Source organism: Thunnus maccoyii, chromosome 17 (assembly GCF_910596095.1).
Source record: "Thunnus maccoyii chromosome 17, fThuMac1.1, whole genome shotgun sequence".
Classification (NCBI taxonomy): domain Eukaryota; kingdom Metazoa; phylum Chordata; class Actinopteri; order Scombriformes; family Scombridae; genus Thunnus; species Thunnus maccoyii.
Window position 1 is genome coordinate 14,098,750 of NC_056549.1, and position 20,466 is coordinate 14,119,215.

The 20,466-nt window shown below is 40.9% G+C and overlaps 2 protein-coding genes across 8 annotated transcripts in view; one reads left to right on the forward strand and one right to left on the reverse strand.

Annotated features, from left to right (window-relative positions):
* The first annotated feature begins 98 nt into the window (after positions 1-98).
* fam228a (family with sequence similarity 228 member A) lies at positions 99-3,390 on the forward strand. 4 transcript variants are annotated; one of them, XM_042390261.1, is made up of 10 exons: positions 101-194; positions 271-304; positions 519-601; positions 1,616-1,798; positions 1,874-1,951; positions 2,061-2,255; positions 2,485-2,565; positions 2,668-2,755; positions 2,974-3,145; positions 3,240-3,390. In XM_042390261.1, exons 3-10 carry the CDS (start codon positions 521-523, stop codon positions 3,322-3,324), a joined length of 963 nt encoding a protein of 320 aa, XP_042246195.1. In that variant the 5' UTR covers positions 101-194; positions 271-304; positions 519-520; the 3' UTR covers positions 3,325-3,390. The 4 variants fall into 4 exon arrangements, with proteins under 4 accessions (XP_042246197.1, XP_042246195.1, XP_042246198.1 ...); XM_042390264.1 differs by having other exon boundaries at positions 2,064-2,255; XM_042390262.1 differs by having other exon boundaries at positions 295-304.
* A 286-nt stretch (positions 3,391-3,676) lies between these two features.
* The window catches only part of itsn2a (intersectin 2a), a 35,249-nt gene continuing 18,459 nt past the window's right edge, over positions 3,677-20,466 (reverse strand). For 3 of the 4 annotated variants that reach the window (XM_042390255.1, XM_042390257.1, XM_042390256.1), the window contains 26 exons: positions 20,271-20,411; positions 20,074-20,161; positions 19,830-19,969; positions 17,361-17,500; positions 16,837-17,197; positions 16,440-16,609; positions 16,133-16,193; positions 15,067-15,299; positions 14,931-14,971; positions 14,643-14,809; positions 14,233-14,266; positions 14,007-14,128; positions 12,804-12,900; positions 12,102-12,293; positions 11,811-11,855; positions 9,033-9,154; positions 8,804-8,910; positions 8,276-8,459; positions 8,029-8,127; positions 7,658-7,825; positions 7,202-7,414; positions 6,905-7,026; positions 6,740-6,822; positions 5,418-5,501; positions 5,097-5,270; positions 3,677-4,477 (listed from right to left, as the gene is read on the reverse strand). In XM_042390255.1, the coding sequence (XP_042246189.1) occupies positions 4,326-4,477; positions 5,097-5,270; positions 5,418-5,501; positions 6,740-6,822; positions 6,905-7,026; positions 7,202-7,414; positions 7,658-7,825; positions 8,029-8,127; positions 8,276-8,459; positions 8,804-8,910; positions 9,033-9,154; positions 11,811-11,855; positions 12,102-12,293; positions 12,804-12,900; positions 14,007-14,128; positions 14,233-14,266; positions 14,643-14,809; positions 14,931-14,971; positions 15,067-15,299; positions 16,133-16,193; positions 16,440-16,609; positions 16,837-17,197; positions 17,361-17,500; positions 19,830-19,969; positions 20,074-20,161; positions 20,271-20,411 (3,540 nt within the window). In that variant the 3' untranslated portion in view covers positions 3,677-4,325. The remainder of the gene's footprint in view (positions 4,478-5,096; positions 5,271-5,417; positions 5,502-6,739; positions 6,823-6,904; positions 7,027-7,201; positions 7,415-7,657; positions 7,826-8,028; positions 8,128-8,275; positions 8,460-8,803; positions 8,911-9,032; positions 9,155-11,810; positions 11,856-12,101; positions 12,294-12,803; positions 12,901-14,006; positions 14,129-14,232; positions 14,267-14,642; positions 14,810-14,930; positions 14,972-15,066; positions 15,300-16,132; positions 16,194-16,439; positions 16,610-16,836; positions 17,198-17,360; positions 17,501-19,829; positions 19,970-20,073; positions 20,162-20,270; positions 20,412-20,466) is intronic. The other variant, XM_042390258.1, reaches the window with a different exon arrangement.

Genomic DNA, 20,466 nt, shown 5'->3' on the forward strand with positions numbered 1-20,466 from the left:
TAAAGACTGTATGTTACTGCTGCAGCCCCTGCCTCGCGGTAAAGCGTCGCGTGCGTCCTGAGAAGTCTTGGCTCACTCATGTGCCGGTGTCATGGCAACGGAAAACCTCTAGACGGCAGGTAGGGCACCTGGGGACAGTCCGCTCTCTCTTTCTATCAGCAAAACTGAAGCGAGACACTTAAGGAAAGCGGAAAGTAAGCAGCAGCCACACGCTTTTAAATGTGAAAAGTTTTTATGTGATGAACTTCTGACATTTTGGCTTCTTTCTAGTCATTATTTTCTTCTGTCCTCAAGTCAACAAAAGGTAAGAAAGCATTACATTGCCATGGTGACACCGGCTGGTAAATGCAAAATTGAAGTGCGCTTAATTTCATGCAGCACTGCTCTAATACAGTTTGTAGTGATACCATATTTCGCCTGTAGCACCGTGGAGACTGTGGCTAATAAGTTACATAGATTTACTGACTACTATCATTTTATCTCTGATGACTCAAAGATATTTTTCTCTCATGATTTAGGGATGAGCCCCATGAAGAGAAACACTGCCAGTGGTGTGATCACCTTCCACACACCTTTTCATGTCAGCCTGTTGAAATCACAGGTAATAAAGACGTGCAACTGGACAAAAGTAGCTAAAAAAGTATTCACACATACACCACTGATTGTTTCACATACTAAAAGCAACATTTTAAATGGATTACACCTGCTTTTTATGCACACACATATCCGCTTTTTTCCAGTATGCTTCACATTCAAAAAGATAAATTGACTGCTATCATATGAGATCAATATGCTCAACATCATGTAAGTGTTTACTACTGGAATTTTTTTAAGGAAAGAGAACTTTTCCTTCACTTTCCCTGTTGTTACTGTAAAGGTTAAGATGTAGCTGTAACATGTTTAGGACATTACTCACTTTCTCTGCGTTGTTCCCCTTCACAGCAAGAGTGAAACTGTGAACTCTTGCCAACTAATAATTTATCACAGTTTTAATGTCAGGGAGGCTGTACTATATGTACCCTGGCCTGCCTGGATAGTTTGGCAGAGGAGGGTACAATGCCTGTCTGCGTCTCCTCTGTCTGTACAGCGTCATATCTGAATGTGTAATGCTGAAATCTCAGGATCTTAGCAGGGATGGATGAAAAGGTTTCAGATTACTATCTGACAGATAAAGTAGCCACTGTTATCCTCTCATAAATGAGGACAAAAGACAAAGAGGTCTGGTGCTGGGTCAGGTGCTGCATATTATTTCACACAAACAAGATGAAAATGACACTGACGAGAGGAAGCTGCAGTCTTTGTACTGATGATAAAGCTGCTAAATCATGTAAAAAAATCCCTATAGCGCACTTACACGTCCTACCATATGTGTTCATGTAACAGCGAGAAGGAACTCAGGTTTCCAGGTAGTGACATGATCTGTCACTGCCCCTTTGTGCTGGCCTCTGTTGCCGTCTGTACACCTGTGTGGTCTGTCTGGGAACTCTAGCTGGGATTTAAAAGTCCACTTGGGGCTCTGCAATTTAGTTTTTTCATGCACAGATCAACAAAGACACTGTACACTGCAGACTGTACCTAAAGCGTGTTTATTAATGACATACAAATCATTTTTCAGGAGTGCATGACAGATTTGAAAGACACCTCAGAGAGCAGGAAGAGCCTGTCTCAGCCGAGTGTGAGGATGAGGAGCACCAGCAGATGTGTAAGAGTGGGGAGAAGGGATGAGACCTCACCCTCTGGGCCTCAGCAGGGTCCTAAACAGGACAGGCTCTCTTACACCTCCCTCAGACGACTGCAGGTACTGCACACCACCACATATCAGCACCGAGAAAAAGGTGAATTTTCTCACTGCAGTTTTCTTATTATCATACAGGCAAAAATGGAGGCTGAAAATCAACAGAAAAGAGACATAATCCAACCTTTAGTGGACACAGAAAATGGTTTTCTGAAGGTAAGATTTTCAGAAAAAGTCATATCCCCTAATATATGTGTCTTAGTCTTAAGTAATAGGGATTTTTAGTCTGTAACGCCCATGTTGGTTGAAATGTGTCTTCATGGAGGAGCTGGAGAGTTTCCTGAGCCAGCGTGATGTAGCAGAGCTGAGGAGGAGGGAGCTGCTGCACAAGCGCTGGACCGAGCGTGTGTGGATGCCCCTCCAGAGGAGAGTGGAGCAACGTGTGTCCAGCTGCACCCCCGAGGAGACCAAGCGGCGGCAGACCTTATACAGTCACTACCTCCATCACTGCAACTCCAAGGTAACACCTGCGTAGAACTGCTTTGGAGTGCAGTAAATGAACCTCATGTCGCTGCTAGAAACTGCTTTTACACTGCTGTAGAGTGTGATGTGTTTTTTTTTTAAATTGTGCATCAGACTTCACACAAAACTTTCTGTTGTGCTTTGGGCATGACTACAAAACAGACAAACCTCACACAAGAGCAGTGAATTTAACTCACTCTAATCACTGTAATGTCTCTCATCTGCAGGGTTTTGTGTTTCTAGATACTGGTGATCTAAGGGAGTACAATCCTTTTCTTCTCAACGTCAAAAACAAACACCACTTCAAGGTGATTTCTTTTAGACTTATATATTCCACTTAAGATATTTGGCACATAAAAGTACTCCAAATGTGTCTTTTACTGACAAGTTATTCATCACTCTGTTCAAAGCTCAATACAGTTGAGTTAAAGGGCTCATTGTACCTTCAATTACATGAAAGACTGAAGGAAAAGAGAACAGCCAGTTCTTGTGAAGCAGGTATTTGTCTATTTTCCTTTATTTATTTAAATTTAAAGTCTTCTCATTTGTAATGTTTCGCTTTAAATTGTAGCTGATATTTTGGCAGCAACATTTTCTCTTATATTTGGGGAATTAAGCTTATGATGCTTTCTGAAAGAGAAACTTTGATGTCAGGCTCTACGCAAATCCTTAATGTTCGTTTTTCAAGTTATAAACCAATTTCTCTTCTGACTTAGGATATAAATATACAAGCAGTCAAGTAGAGAAGCTACCTCAGAGTGATCGACCCCTTACCGAGTCTGTGACACCTCCGGCCAACACACTATCACAAGCTTCATCTTATTATCTAGTCTCTGCATCGAGACAAACTCCAGTGCAGGACGAGACTGACGGAAGGAAGTCTGGCAGGTACAAATATACACCGGCTGAACAACGAAGGGCCACAGAAATGAGCTAATCAGTCTAGATAAAAATTTAAGTCTTGCAAATGTGTCTCATTTAGACTGGATACGATACCACGCCACATAATTGCAACTACCGCACCAGATGGAAGGTGCCATCAGAGCGGCTGCTGGTTCTCCAGATGAGGGCGTTTAGCAACAACCATGGCAACGTCAGTCTTCGTCTACCAATAAATTCCACATATGACCAGATTTCTTCCTGCTAATCCTTTTCATTATCCTCCTCCCACACACACACATCATCTTCTACCATTCAAGGCTAAGTAGCTGGTGATAAACAAGCATAAACCACAAAGCAAATGATACGATGAACTCACATAAACATGAATGATTTAATGTCAGCAGTCTCAGTAGTGAATCTTTATGGTTTTTTATTGCTTTTCTAGTGTCTAAACTTGAAACAGTGTTATTCTGTAACACTCCAGGAAAGCAGGCATACGTTGAGAGAATAGTGAAAAATTGAGCCACAACATTAGAGTTTACCGTATGTACATTTTATTCCAGCCATTTCCAAGATTTAACAACATGAAGCCCCATGGTTACACCGTAGGGTCGACTCTTGTACAGTAGTGTGCAGCAGCTGAAATCTATAGTCATGTTTGTCAGTCCAAACAATGTCTGTATGTCAGTGTGTAACAAGATCACAGGCTGTATTCCTCCACTGACAAATTTGTACATAAGATATTAAAAATATTACGTATTTTAATCATTTAGGAAAACTAATTGACTATATTTCAAGGCATTTTGTCTGATTGCATTTCCAAGTGGTGAACATGAGCATATTGGCAATTCATATTTTAGCTGGTGTGTTGGGAGCGAGAACACCGTTTTCAACATTAAATTACTACTTTTGAGGACATTGCTTTTTGTCATTCTACATTTTTGGCAGGATCTCCTTCCCTTTGTGTTTGAGGTCGCTTCAATGAGTCTGAATGGCTCATGGAAGAACAAGGCAGTGAGGGTAAAATCAACAGTTTTTCACGGCATCACTTGCACTGGTATAAATAGGCACTTTTGGATGTGTGTGCTTGTGTTTGCTTGTATTTAAGCAAATACAAAAATGTCTTCTCTTCATTACTATAAAGTGACTGTGTGTGCCCGAGGGAGAGCTTGGCTGTGTGTTTTCCTCATTTGGTTGGCTCATAAAGCTGAAGGTCTAGTTTCACCCAAACTTCTCCGGTAGGGACTTCATGCAGCAGTAGACGACGGTTTGCAGCACCTTTGCTCTCCATCTCCTTCTTTATAGTTGCCACGGGGACTTCAGTGCGACCAAGGAAATCTAAGCAGACAGAAAACAGTAATTTAGAAAAACTTCTAATATTAAAAAGAGTGCTGCTGAGACAAAGTTTAGACCTTCAAGGGTCTTCACATCTTGGTAGAGCCCAAACGATACTGGATTTTTGAGGCTTGATACTACTATCTGAGAGTTAAAAAACTCAGTTTTATCAACCAAACAACAAAATTTAAAATGAAAAACTTTAACTTAAAACAAAAAATTTCATAATAATTCCTTTTAATTTGGTTATTAAAGAATGGCTATTCAGATATTTACAGAGCGGAACATTTTACAGCACTCTCTGGTGGACAAAATATGTAAAGGCAACACTTCTTTGGTACATCTGTGTGGCAATTTATTGTTATTTTTTAGCTGACAAATATGCAGATACAGATATCTATGAAAAACTAGCATTGGCCAATAAAACTGACTTGGGCTGATGTATCCATTGGCTCTACATTTAAGTGTCCTGCACTCCTACCCTTCGACAGGCAAAAGTCAAATCAAAATCAAAGGGACGGCAGCACAAACAATAATGGAAAGATAAATGTCTTTTTTTAATTTCCATTGTTTGTGTAAGTATGTCTGTATTGTGTGTGTATGTTTCTCTCCATCCACTGACCATCTGGTGAGAACTGGTCTTTCTCGAACACAGTGATACACAGGACGTCCTGGTAGAGGTCTTTGATAAAGAACTGGCAGTTGAAGTTCCACTTGGGGTTCAGAGTGTCGCTGATCGGTCGGGAAGTGTAACACTGAGCCCCCATCGTCAGCTCACAGTACGGATTACTCTTACCTGGAGAGAGATTATGTCAGTTTTTACGTTAACAAAATATTACTTATGTCCATGAGTATTTTTCTTTTGAAGAAATATATCAATGAAGAGTTGATTTGGATAGACGCAGGGCAACAGGGACATCTGTATCCTGTCTCAGGGCCTCACCATTGGGTTTACAGGCTTTGAGCTCCTGGGCTTCAGTGACTGTAACCAACAGTCTGCCGATACCACTAGACTTCAGAGAACGTGCTAAAACAAACATAGAGCCATTAGATGCAACCCACAACACATCATTACAGATTTTACCAGCTGAAACAACAGCATTATATCACCACATAGAGTGTATCCTTGTTGTGTACTTGTGTATTCATCTTTTCCCTGCGTACACACCTTTGTTATGAGTAAGAGACTGTAAAAAAATTATGACAAGGGGAGAGGAGGTCAAAAAAGGGGGAGGATTATGTATTTTTTATATTTTTGGTTGAAGGGAAGGTAGTCTGACTTTTTTTGGGAAGGTCTTTTCATTTTTAATCATTCCAAATTCATAATTTAGCCTTCAATTGCAAGATTAAAAAAAACAAAAAACAAATAAAAAAAGAAACAAAAAGGAACAAGTCCTTAATGACAGTTTTGGTGTGAGCAGCGGGTCATAAAGGTATGCTTTGACATAAGAACAACAATCCTCTCAGTGTCTAATTGTGTGTTTAAGTATATAATTTTCCCCATCACAGTTGACTAGCTTAGCATGAAATGTTCCCTCCTACACTGTAGTCTGCATCATAGAAGTTTTAAAAAAGCTTAACTTGTCATATATAGTTGGCTTATAATATAATTCTAGTTTGGCCTATATTGCATCTCTTCAGTCTAAAGTAGAAGGTGGCTGGAATATTAATAATCTTTTTACAGAATGTTTGCCATAAATTTGGAAATTGCTAATTTCACTTCTAATGTGTGATTTGACTGCTATAGTGAAAATTATTATTAAATTAATATACAGTACCAGTCAAAAGTTTGGACACACTTTTTCATTTAAGGTTACCAACTCAGCACAATATTTAAAGATACTGGAAATATAGTGGTAAACATTAACATACTGGGAATTATATTGTTCGCATTTTTTAAGTGAAAGGGAGTGTTGAAAAATTAATATCGACAATATTAATAATGCAGGGAGGGTCAGACTTTTTTTAAAAAGTGAAACATAAGATTCAACCCCCTAACCACCTCAATAATTTTTATACAGTCCCTAATCAGTCAGATAATAGCTGTGTATAATTAGTTGTAAATAAAATAAAGGCATTAAATCATTCTACTATATATAATTAAGTTTGTGTGTGTAAGTGTACAATATGTTAATTTATCTCTGTATATGTCTTAACAATGTCACTGCAAATCTCACACACACACACACACACACACACACACACACACACACACACACACACACACAGAAGTAAATAGGTTCTCTCAGCAGTGACCGCATTTACCTTGGTAAGCCTTCTCTCTCTTCTTCTTCTCAGTCTCTATGAAATGTTCAGACGCTGCTTTGATTTTCTGGACCCACGCCGTCCTACAGTAACAACACAGTAAACATATGAATACTATACACAGTAAGATTACATCATCGGTAAGGTTTGTGCAGGTATGCCTACCTCTCATTCAAGGTCTCAGTTCTGAGTGTGTAGACACGATCGATGTGTGAGACATGGAAGAGTGGCTCATCACTGGATGGGTCGGGTGGCATCTTCACCAAAACCTCATTCAGAAACAGCGGCTGTTGGAAGAAGATGAAGTGATGAAAGACATGTGGACGGATGCCCAGCGAAGGATAACGATTAGAGATGCTGTTCACAAGATGAAACATTGTTTTCTTTGCCACAAGATAACTGGATCAACACCATTCATGTTATATTCTTTTGTCTAAGAGAAAAGTTGAACCTCTCGCTTACTGTTTTGTACATCTTCAACTGGATGTTGGTCTTGGGGCTGAATAGCTTGTCTGGTCCTGAGGAGGAGAAAGATTTGGCGCTGTGTGTGAGGAGAAGGAAATCATTGAAGAGGAAAGCCCACAGCTCCCTGCTGCTTTTGGTTTTGTACAGCCGACCGCTGTGGAGCAGCTTGCGAGGCCCGAGGCAATTAGTCAGCGAGTTGAAGACCAAGTGCTGAAAGAGAAGCGGAGAGAAAGTAAGAAATAACTGAAGAGAGATGTAAGGAAGGAAAGAACACTGTGAAGTCTTATGCAGTAAGTAATTTAATGAAATATGCTCCCTGGCTTTGCTATGTGTGCATTTGTTTTGTTATCTGCAACCAGCAGAATCTAACATATCAACATTAACAGACTAACATTACTACAATTACAACATTGCACTACTAAATGGAAAAATGTACATTGATTTGTGTCTCACCTCTATAGGTCCCTCACACTGGACGTGACTCTGTATCCACTCAAGCCGATCTGAGTTCTCCTTCTCTCTGACCCCTTCGTTGACCTGAGAGCACAGCTCCTCGGCTCGCTCTAGGGCTTCTCTAAGTGGGCCGTGGTCTGCATGGCTGTCTGGTGTGTGCTCCAGGATCTGAAAGAAACAAAAAGGAGTGAGATAGAGAGAGACGTGGAATCACAAAGTGGATGTGAGAAAAAAAAAAGTGCATGGGTGGGGGATATTTTAATTAATGAGTTTTAAAAAAAAAAAAAATCACTGAAGACTTGTGGAATTAAAGGAGACACTTTAGCTCTGTACTTCTTTGATGTGTGTGTGCTTAATCTTCTTCCACATACATTTTTTATGAGCAGGGGGTAGCGTGTGATTCTCTGCATTGGCTTGAGGAGGAAGCTGGATAGCGGCATTCCTTTACAGCGGTAGTTAGTGGCTATCTTCTGCTCAAGGGGAAAGAAAGAGGCAAGACAGATTTATTTAATCTCACAGAACCCTAGTTAGTTTGTTTACATTCATAAAAACAGTATCTACTGATGCACAGAAAGGATTCGCAAATGGTTTGTACCAAACTCATCCGCCACTCAGTACCTTGAGGAAGTCCTTAAAGTCGGGCTGGTTGTGGGTTTTGCTCTGCAGCAGGGCGGCGGCGTTGAGCTGGCAGGAGCAGAAGCGGATGTAGGGCTGCATGTGTGCGAGTTCTGAGGCCAACAGGTCCCCTATCAGCTGGACGGGCATGTTCTCTCCCCCTGTCTTTTTACGGACACGCAGAGCCCTGGGACACAGAGATGATGATGATGATGAAAAACACTCAACAGAGTACACAATTTTTGCTGTGCTAAACTAGGCGGAAAACTCAACTGGATGGAATAATTGTAACAGAACTTCTACAAGCCTGCAGCTTGTAGAATCCTGTGTAAGTGGGTTTGTAGACATCGACCAAATCTCTCTTGTTGCTCTGATTTCCAGGTTGGCAGGTCGATTGTTTGTGTTTTTATATGCAATAAGTGTGCAGTTCCTCTCTTATTAAATAAGGGCAAGAAACTTCAATTTTAGTTTCTCAGGAAGCAGGATAGATCTTAACACACACACCAGGATGTTAATAAAAGTGGCACCTACTTGAGCAGTTTGGTGTTACACATAATCAGCTCCCTCCAGTTCACAAAGATCATGCTCATCTCAGTTTCTGTTAGGCGGCCTGACTCAGACATGGGCTTGTGGAAGACCTGAGAGGCATAAACATACAAAGACACAGAGAGAGCAAGAACTATTTTTTTTTAAAAAGGATGGTTCAATAAAATGCTGACAGTTTGTGAATATGCCTTTGTGAGTGTATGTGTGTCTGTACCTCTAGCACCAACTCCAGGTCCTCCACATAGGTCTCCTCCGTCTGGATGAGCTCATGGATGTAACCCTGTCTCTTCCTCTCCTGAGGGGTCATGGTGTCCAGTGTCATCAGGTCAGCACACCCTATAGCGCACATGCACATGCAAACACACACATGCAAGCATGCGTGTGCAACAAACACTTTCCTGTCAATCATTCGTGTGGCGGTGTCTGAGAAAATACGGCAATCAGCCTTGTCAAAAACACTACACACGTCACCATGTTAAAATCTCCCTTTATTCTCAGTTCTATGATATTTTATTTACATTTAATGCACAGACAAGAGTGAGGCACGTTGTAGTTGCAGTACATGAACTAAAGGAACATACCAGGCTGATGCTAAAACATTGCTACTAAGGAAATTAAAGAAAAAAGAAGCACCTGTCATGGCGGAGCGCTCGCTCCGAATGATTGCATAGGTGTGAATGAGTAAAGTAGCTAATGCTTGAGTGAAAGGGCAGTGGAAGACTCAGTTGGTAGTTCAAGTCTGTGACGCTAATGTCAGCAGTGCGGTGTCGTTTTCTCTGGATGTACTCTTGACAGACGGTATGCTAATATGGTCTGCGTGTTTTTGCTGGTGATATCACAGTTCAGTAAAGGACGGGTCTCAACTTGGAAGCATTAATAAATGGAAAAGTGCATAATAAGTTGAATAATAAAATCACAATCAGTTTTAATCAAAGCGATGCGTTAGCAAGCAGCAATCAAGGTTACTGGTGATTAAGCAACAGTGAGTCTTCACATTGGTCCATTTTTAGCAAGGTTTAATGTTTTTAGTGCAAGAATGAGTGACCCTGTTAAAAAAAACTTATCATACTAATTCGTAGCCTTAATTTAGAAAACTAAATAACTTCAGTCTGATGCCATTTTACATATTATTTTCATTATATTGTGTAATCAAACTCTTATGATCCATATTTTCTAGTTATCTTTAACAAAACTAAACACTCCATGCTATTGTATCAGAGGAACAAAAGCCTCTAAAAGTCATGTCTAGCTGCCTCTTTCTCGCTCCCTTTGTTAATTAGTTAAAGAAAACATCAAGGGAAACACAGTAGAGGAGAGAGCGAGGGGGTAAGGGTGAGAAATAAATGCCTTAAAGATAAAAAAAAGATTAAAGATTTTTAAAAAAAGGAGCGAAATAAGGGATCAAAAACACCACAGTCCTAAACAAGTGAGGCGGAAAGCGCAGAGCTGGGCTGTTCTTGCTGGCGGCTGGGCTTCCTGTTGCGACAGGGCAATTGGCTCAGAAAGAGGGGGTGAGGAAGAAGAGGGGCAAGAGGAAGAAGAGGAGGAGGAGGAGGAGGAGGAGGAGGAAGAGAGAGGAAAGCCAGCATTACTGTCCTACAGAGGAAACAAAAAAAAGAGATGAAGTGGAGGAGCGGGAGGGGGGAGGTGAGTGAGATGAAGGAGAGACGGAGAGACAGCAGACATTAATATAGTTTTAATATTAATGCTGGACTCTTACATGCAGGTGCATTAATAATGTATTTCTGGAAATGTAAATGTTACTAATCATATCAGCTGGAGCATGATGGTAATTTTTACATTTAATTTCTCTGATGAAGAGCAGCCCTTGTGTCTACCGGGGTGTGTATGAGTCAGGACGTGTTGATTGGAATTAAAATTTCATCGTGTTTGGTGTCTACGGCTTCGACGAGTTCATCCTAATTACATGTCTGGTGTGTTCACTCTTGTTAACAGATATCCGCTGCTGTGGGGAGACCGTGCGAGCCGTGAATACTGATTTAAACACATACCTCCTGTTAAAAAAATGGGTCTTTTTTCATTTTCAGATCAGCTATGAGTGAGCAGTGAGTATACACAAGTAGAATCACACCCATCCCAACAGTGCAGTGATTAGCGCACGGTATTGACAAGTGCATCGTACCCCCCACTGAAAGTTAAGATTTAATCTCCAGAAATGAGAATGATTAGGTTATAGTTGTTTCATTTTGTTATGTGACCCAGTGATTTGTTGGCAAGACTTGTTTAAAAGGAAAAGAGCAACATTTTGGGAAACCACTGTCTGTCTGTTAAATATGAAGCTATAGCTAGGAGATGGTTAGCTTAGCTTAGCACAAAGACTGAAAGCGGGGGGAGATAGTTAGCCTGTCTCTGCTCAAAGGTAACAAAATCTTCCAACCAGCACTTTCAAAGGTCACGAAAAGACCAGACTCAAGGAAGTCACTGCACCTGGACAAGAAACAGTCCAGCACAAAACCTCCTGTAAAACCACAAGCTGTTGTTACATTTCCCTTTTTTGTGGTACGAATTAAACAAACAAGATTAACATGTTCATTAGTGAGCTTTAGAGGTAGATTTTGTTACTTTTGGACAGAGCAAAGGTAGCTGTTTCCCACCATTTCCAGTCTCTATGCTAAGCTAAGCTAAGCGTCTGCTTGCTCTAGCTTCATATTTAACGGATACTTACTGTACAAGAGTGGTATCGATCTTATACTTTTGGCAAAAAAAAAAAAAAATCGCATAACCGTATTTCCCAAAATGTCTAACTATTCCTTTAAATGATTTTCAGGTGTTGGTGCAGTCATTTCATGGATACTTTAAAAGGCCTGATCCATTGTACGTGCCTGGTTTTGAGGAAACTTAACAATTATTTCCTCTTTTGTTCTTGTTAATTTAAGACCAAACATATGTTGTGGATTGAGCCTTTTAAGTACAGTGGGTTCATGTTCACCAATGATCCCTCAGTGATAGACAGAAACTCTTTTAAGCTTACCGTCAGTCTCTTCATGCCCTGACATGGATAAGGAATCTACTGTACCTGAAGTGAGCCAAGTCAACCAATCAGATCATTCAGAGACACAAGTTTGTTTCTATAGCTGATAATCATGTTTTATCAGTTTCCACTTGTGTCAACAGTCTATTTTTCCCACCAACAGCATTCCCACTATATGTGTGAGGTATTGATTTTCCTGTCAAATGGTAGAACGGAGAGATACACTCCCTCTGAGAAATATTTTTTCTAAGAAACATCAGCAGTGCAGACACAGACAAAAAGGTTACTCACATTGCTGGCTGGGGTCTGATTCTGTGGTCATCTTGACATAATTGGTAGGCAGCAGGCCTGTGGTCCCGTTAGTCTCCCCTTTCCACCAATCAGGGTTGGTCTTGTCCAGGATGTTGATCAGCTGACCTTTGGAGAAGCTCAGCTCGTCCCGATTGGCAGCCGTGTAGTCGTACATGGCGATAACTTGGCACACTGAGAAATCAGGGGCAGAAATTGTTGTTTGTTATTGGGTTGTGAGTTCAAGCAAAACAAATTTTAATCAAAAGGATATATTACTTTCTATGGTTTTCTGGAATTACAGTTGAATAAAATACTAAGGTAATTACATATTAGTCAAGCTAGAAACAATATTCACCAAACAATTCTGTTAGTAAGTATGTTTACTGATATTTCTTCCCTTATTCCAGCTTGATATACTCACACACATACATGGAAGTACAGTCGTTTCATCTTAATACATAATTGTTTCATAATTTAATTCATGTTTTGTTGGAAACTCGTCAAAAGTTATTGGTAGGGTTTTCACGTCTTTCATGACCAACAAATCAATGTGTCTACTTGAAATGATGGTGGATTTTTACCTGACAACTTACTACTGCAATCCCCCCCAAAAAAGTGGAAACCAACTAGAGGAATTATGTAAGACAATTGTGGATCATGCTCACAAATAGGATGTTTGGTTCAAAGTGTGTCAGCCCTCACCTGGCAGAGGGGAGGGGGAGGACTTGCTGCTGGAGGGGCCCAGGAGCTTGACGTGGGAGGAATGAAACCAGCCTCTCTGCCGCTTCTTGCCTCGAGCCTGGAGGGAGGAGAGCCAGTGAAATTGAATCAATCTCCCGCTGGCTCAGGCCTGAATTCTAAATCGAAAGATGAATTGATGAATCGCTTTCGTCGGGCAGGGCGCTCGACCTCTAGAATCTCATCAGTGCAAACAACAATCTATACTGGACTGTGGTGAGTCTTTACATTCTCTGCCTTCATAAATCCAGCCAAAGCTCAGCCTCAAATCTGTGGATTGACCAAAAGTTGGCTGTTCAAAAAATGTCCCATTTAACTTGATTAAGCCTTACAAAAATATAGATTAGCGTAATAATTTCTGAAGGTACTGTACAATTCGACAAAGATGTGGTAATCCTACATACTAGAACAATGTTGACTTAAATTTTGAGTCTTTTCTGAGCTGTCCACACTTTGCTGCTAACTTAACTCAGCTGTCTCATTACTGTGTCATCCGCTGAGAGTGTAACCAGAGCTACAGCTGCTGCCTCAGCACAAATTGGGCAGCCTAATGTAGATGTATGACTCTACAGACAATGCGTTATTAGTCCTCTAACCTCCTGTCCACCTCTCACCACCTCTTTATTGATCTGACAAGTCAGCAGATACAAACATACGCTACAGTATCAGCTGTGTTTCAATGCTAAAATGAACTTCTTTACTTACATGTTACTTTCTGCATGCTGTTAGCACTGATGGATGTGATGTATAAAACTTAAACAGGTCATTATCGATTAATCTGCCAGTTATTTTCTTGATTAATCAAATAATAGTTTGGTCTATAAAATCTCAGAAATATATGTATATGTCTTCAAATATATATATATATATATATATATATATATATATAATTCAAGATTCACATTTACATTTTCACAGAGAGGCAGAACAGGCTGTCAGTGTGGATATTTAAATATTCCTTTCTGAAAATGGGCAGTGGGTTTAACAGCTCTAGGATGGATTAATCATACGCAATTGACCTTCAACTTCACATCAACATTTAGAGCCAAATGAATCCCCGAAGCAAATCCTTGTTGCTGAAATGTTAATGTTTTAAGAGCTAATATTATTCTTATTTTCATTTCTTTAAAAAAAAAAAACGACTTGCCTACGGCTCTTATGACTGACCTGCAGTTCCCCGAGCCACCAGCCGGTGGAGTTCTTGGCCAGGACCACAATCAGTTGCCCTGGAGACAGATGCAGCTGATGCACTGTCGGGGCAACGGAGGTGGTGACAGCCTGGGCGATCTCTGTTGACCAAACAGAAATAGCAGAGGCTGAATTTAGATCAGGTAAATGTCAGGTGAATAATAGAATTAATCAGCAGATTCTGATGTGAGTTGTTCATCCTCACCGGGCTTCTTGGGTGGACCACCAGGTCTTGACGACTAAATGAGTAAAAGTGGTAGAGTAATTAGCAAAGTAAATCAAAGAAACATATATTTGCAGAATACAGAATGTCAAATAATAGCAAATGCTCACCAAAGGTTTTCACTGTCTGACTAAGAATTAAGACTATGAACTAAGAAACTATTTTGTCTGACTAAGAATTAAAAGGAATTAAAGAATACATTTCTGTTGTCATGTGGCCAGTTAGCTGACTAATCTTTGCAACACTACTGAATATAAAATAAATACATAAATGAATAAATACACTAATAATTCTTGATTCTAGTTTTAGAAACATTCATAATTTAGGTCAGAAATAGCAAAAACTTTAGTTGATAACAAAACTTTTTTACTTATGAACACATTTCCACTCACCTCTGGTTCAACAGGTCGGACATAGTTGGAAGGAAACACCCCCGTCTGGTCCCCGATGCACCCTCGCCACCACTCCCCTTCTCTCTCCGTCACCATGACAACATCCCCCTCAACAAATGTCAGGTCTCCCACCTCTGGGCTCTCATATGTATACAAGGCCACATACTCTGGTAATGGTGAGATACACGATTGTAAGTCAGAGCCACACATGTGACTGAGTTTAACCACGACTCTGGTTTGTTATGACTGAATATAGAGACTTTATTTCTACATATGAACAATACTTACCCTCTAGCTGAACAAAATCAGATGTCTCAAATGCATCCACACTAGAACGAGAACAACACGTTAAATGTCATTAAACATTCCTATTCAACTTAAATTGAGGTGTGTATTGTGTTTGTTCTCATGTGCGTCTTCATACTCTGTATTGCCACCCGCCTCCACGGTGACATAGCTTTTGGGGAACCATCCCTGTGTCCCGTTGAGCTGCCCCAACCACCAGTCATCCCTCTGCTGCAGCACGCTGATGACATCACCCTGTGAGAAGCTCAGCAGCGCAGTGATGACGTCGCCTGCGCTGGAGGCGAGGCTGAGGTGAGTTTCTGAGGTGGCCGACCACGAGGAGACGGCGCGAGCCAGCAGAGGGATCGAGAGCTGAGAAGATTAAAGGCACAGCACATCGGTCACAACTCAAAATAAACAATTACACCGTCAAATCTACACCTATGCTCTAGATATAGAAAAACTGTATTGAATATATATCTGTGAATATAAATCTGTATTGCAAAATGTGACTTTTCCTGACTATGAGAAATAACCTACAAATGACAGACCTACTAACACTGATGTTATCTATTGGGAGATGGAGATCTGTAAATGTCTGTGTGACCCACAGAGAAGCAGGGAGAGAACTCCCAATAGAGAGGGGCTATAAATACATAGCCATGCTCTTGTCAAAGCTGTGTGTGTGTGTTGGGCAGCAGACAGACCTAGTTCCTTGCCCGCCAAAGCCAGTTTATACCCCAGATATAGTATGACCGGAGACATCGTTAGACCAACAGGAAACCCGGAGAGAATAACTGTTAAGTACGAGCCAACTTTTAAACTATATTTAATCTTGTTTATGGCATTTTTTTGGTCATTTTCCCATGGGAGATATCAAATGGTAAAAGTTCTGTAAACTAAATGCTCTAAAAACCTTTTTTAAAATGACATTAAAATAACTTTTTGTCCTTAATATGAATCTTGACAACAGAGAGTATATACAGTTGCTTCTGAATAAAACATGGCTACTTCTTCCAGAAAATAAATGCTAATCTCTAAACTGACACAGCGATAAAACCGGGTTTCGATTTGCACCCAGAATAGGCTGAAAAGCTTATCTGCCCATTAGGAGTATGATTTTTCAAAAGAGTCGGACCAAATTCATTGTATGCCTGGTGTTAAAAGTAAACAAGACAAGCTACTGTAAGTACTTTCCTTCTTACCTGTGCAGTGTCTGATTGGACAGGAACAGTGCTGTCACCCGTTACCTCCCCATCTGGGACTCTGGGTAAAACAGAAGGGACAAACCATTAGGGAAGGAGCCAGCAGAGTCATAAAAACAACACAACCCGTCAGTGGCATAAATTACAAAGCCCAAGGTGACTGTTACACACTAGCAGACAGCAAAAAAAGAACCTAAAAACTGTGCTATATTTAGCATAAAGAAACTGAAATGTCACACAGAAAATGCCTTTGAGATGCCTTTTTAAAAAAACATCAGTATATCCTGTTCCTTCTGCTTCATGTTACCCTGTGTTAAGTGGCTGTGGCGGACAGGAGGGTTGTCCTGGGGAAGAGGGGACGGTCTCGGTAGAGGTGGGGGTAGGACATTTCTCTGCGTAACTCTCGGGGAACCAGCCCCTGTTTCCACGGTAACTCCCGCACAACCAGCCAGGCTCACCGACTGTCTTCTCATCCACCTGCATCATGGAAAACGCGCTTTAATCACACTCAATCAGACATAACAAGGTGATAATGATAAACATGTCATTTCCCTGCTTGTAGTCATCTTTCGGACAAATCGGGAACAATTACTATCACGCAAACGTGTCATAACAGTCCAGTGTGGCATTAATGAGTAGACAAGGTGATTAAATGTGTGTGTATTTGCAGTATGAGTGTGTGTGTGTGTGTGTGTGTCCCATACCTCTATGAGACAGTCAGCATCTATACTCAGTTCATCCGTGTTGCGGGCTACAAACGAGTACAGGGCTCTGTAAGAGGTCAGGTTGGAGGATTGCTGAGGCACCGTCACCGGCTGCTGTCCTCCTCTCTCCAGCTTTTCCTTCCTCCTCCTCTCCTCCTCCTCTTTCCGTTTCCTCTCCTCTTCCTGCGCTTTCTCCTGGGCCGCCCGGAGGCGAGCCTGTGCCTCCCTCTCCTCCTCCTCCCTCTGTCTGGCCCTCTGCTCCTCCAGCAGCCTCCTCTGCCGCGCCTCCTCCTCTTCCTTCTCCCTCTTTTCCTGTTCCCTCCGCTCCTGCTCTCTCCTCTCTTGCTCTAGCTTTGCCAGTCTGTGGGAAGTGAATGCAACATTTTTTTATTGCCTTCTTGGGGATTTTTAATGTTCACAAACACAGAGAGCATGTTTTTTTTTGGAAATGAAAGTCACCCGAAATATCTGGAAAACAAGAGTTTCATGCTCCAAACACAAACATAAATATAATTTTCTCTCACCTGGCTGCCTCCTCTTCCTCCCTCCTCCTCCTTTCTCTCTCCTCCTCCCTGCGTATCTGCAGCTCCTTCAGTTTCTCCTCTTTGACTCTATACAGGTCGTCCAGGACAGCTTGCTGCCTCACCTGCTTCTCCCTCAGCTCCTGATGCAGTCACCACAAATACAATTCAATGGAAAGATATACAGTAAAGACACAAGCATCAACTAGCTAGGCAATGCAGAAACATGGTCATCTTAAGTCACAAAATTCTGCTGCAACCTTAAAGCAGCATCTGCAGGTGTTGCACTGTATGAGAAATTTGTATTTTTATCAAGACATTCTTAAAGATAATATGTATTTGATGCAGCAGTATATAAACAATCATTCCAAACGTGCAAAACTGACGTGAAAAAGAGCAAGTCCAGAATCTGGCAGCCAGTTACAGAAACATGCAGATATGTATATATACATATATATGTTTAAGAAGAGATATTTTTTTCTCTTTCATAGATCATTTTAACATAGAAATTGTGCAGGTTAAGCATTCTGTGTGTGTTTTTACCCTCAGGGTGAATCCTGTTTACACAGACAACACAGACTAGAACAAATCCCACTGAGAGAAAAACAAAACAAGGGAAGACGTGGTACCAAAGCAGAGCTCCATTTAATAATGAGTGAAAAGACAAAAGAAGCAAAGATGAGCAAACAGATTGAATCATCAGGAGATGAAAAGGAAAAGATTGGAACAGTGACTTAAGGGAAAACAATAGAAAAAAGGTGAATAAAACAACATAATACTAAAGGCTCGTGAAAAAAAGATTACACAGTGAGAGATAGAGAGACAGGAGGAAAGATAACCTTGATGAGAAGGAAGAGCTGGCTTAGGCAGGCGAGCAGAGACAGAAGGCCCCGCAGGACACAGTCATCCATATCCCCAAGCTATGAAAGGAACACACAGAGTGTGATGATGGAGGTAGGGAAAGGAGGGGAGGGACAGTGAGGGATGCGTGATGGGATGGACAGAAGGCGAAAAAAAAATGTAGCAAGTGGGATGAAGATAAAAGGAGGAAAACAGAGGTGAGTTGTAAGGAGGATGAAAGAGGAAAAGGGTGAGGAAAGGGAGGGAAAAAAAACATCAGAGAGAAAAGACATCCAGGTAGCAGGATGAAGAGGAAAAAGGGAGAAAAAGGAGAAAGAAAGGGGTTAAAAGCTTTAAAAAGAGCAGTTAGGACCAGAGAACAAGTGAACAGAGCAAAAGAGAAAGAGCCGGCTTTTTGATGCTGCAATTATTAGTATCAGATTGATGATACATTGTGAGGGGGCATGACATCATTCTTCACAGGTATTGAATTATCAGGCTTTTCTGCCAGTGAATGTGTACGTCCGTCTGTATGTGTGCAATAATGGTTAGGTAATGAGCTTTTCTCTGCCTGAGGGGTGAAACTCTAGAGTTACTGCAACCAGTTGAACAAGATTTCACAGTAGCGTTTTCAGTATGAAATTCCCTGTTTTCTTGTTCTATTCCAATAAACCAGTGCAGAAGGAAAAAAAAGAAACATTATAAATCAGCTTTTGATTCATAATACAGCTGTAATCATATATTGATGACTGACTTTATTTTTGCCATGTCTGTGCTATTTTGAAAATACCCGACTTCTCTCCTAAATTATTAAGTCAATACGGGTTTCCAAAAGAGTTTAGGGTCTTAAGAGCCAATTTCCATTTTTTTTTTTAAAAGAATAGGTTGAAATTTTGGGAAGCTGAGAGTTAAATGAGACGATTGCTACCACTCTTGTGTCTATATTAAGTTTGGAACCAGAGCCAGGAGATGATTAGCATAGCTTAGCATAAAGACTGGAAGCAAGGATAGAAAACTAGCTAAACTAGCTTAGCAAAACTTCTAATGCTAACTAGTTAACATGTTACATATCTTCATTTTTATCTGTACACAAATGTAAAAAACAAAACAACATGTTTGGTTTTACAGGGAGTTATGTGCTGTAACTAACGCCATATTTCACATGCAGGCATAACAGTGGTATCTATCTTATCTTCTAACTCTTAGCAAGAGCCAGTACCATACCAGTATGTTTACAAGTTGTAGCTCTTGAATTACAAATGGTGTGTTTTTAACATCTTTGCTACATACAGTACATGCTGATACATTTTTAGGTTTTTTGAAAAAGTTTTCATACTGTTTCCAGCAGACATTGGTTTCCATTATTTCTGTGTAGCATGAAAATCAATTAGCTGACTCTCATATATTGTGTAATCCTTAACAGTGAACATCAAGTCCGCATCCATATTTTTGTTAGCCAAATCCTGGATATATATCGGAGAGCTATGAAGCTAAACTCCTTCAAAGCTTCAAAACATCACTTAAGAAACCTGAGGGTGATGATGCAGATGCTACATCCACGCTTTTCTACAGTCTACAGTAAGAACTTTTTTGTAGTAGCTCAACTTTGGACTAGTCAGAGCCACCACTGACCTTAAGCTCTTTGTTGTACTGCTCCATCTGGGCCAGTTTGTCAGTGGTTTCCCTCTCCAGAGCATCAAGCTGGTCTTTCAGTCTCCGGCAGTTAACACCCTTCTCTGTCACACTTCCAGTCAGAGAGGTCAAAGTCACCGCTACAAGGCAAAGATCAAAGGTCAGAGATAACTGACAGAAGACATACTGTATATACAGCATATATATATAAAACTGCAACTTCAAGAAGGCATTTGTTACCCACATGAGAGTTTGTTGAGACTAATGTTTCGCAGCTTCTCTGTCAGCTGCTGTTGTTCTGGGACCAGCAGCGAGAGCTTCCTCTGCCAATCCTGTGGCAAACACATAAAAACAGAGGATCAAAAACATAGTCATGGGAATGATTTGAATGCAAACGGTTTGACAGGGCAGAAGAAATAAAACAAAGACATCTCTTTTCACCTCAAACTGAATCTGCAGAGTGTTGATCTCTGCGATACGTGCCTCCCTCTTCTGATTAACCAAGTCCACCTCTGCTTTCTGAATCCGCCTCTTGCTCTGGGCGTCACGCAGGCGGTCTGAGATCTGCTTGTGCTTGTTGCCCTGTGAGACCAGGAGATTGATATCAGTGTGTACCCATTTGTTAATTAATTCTGCA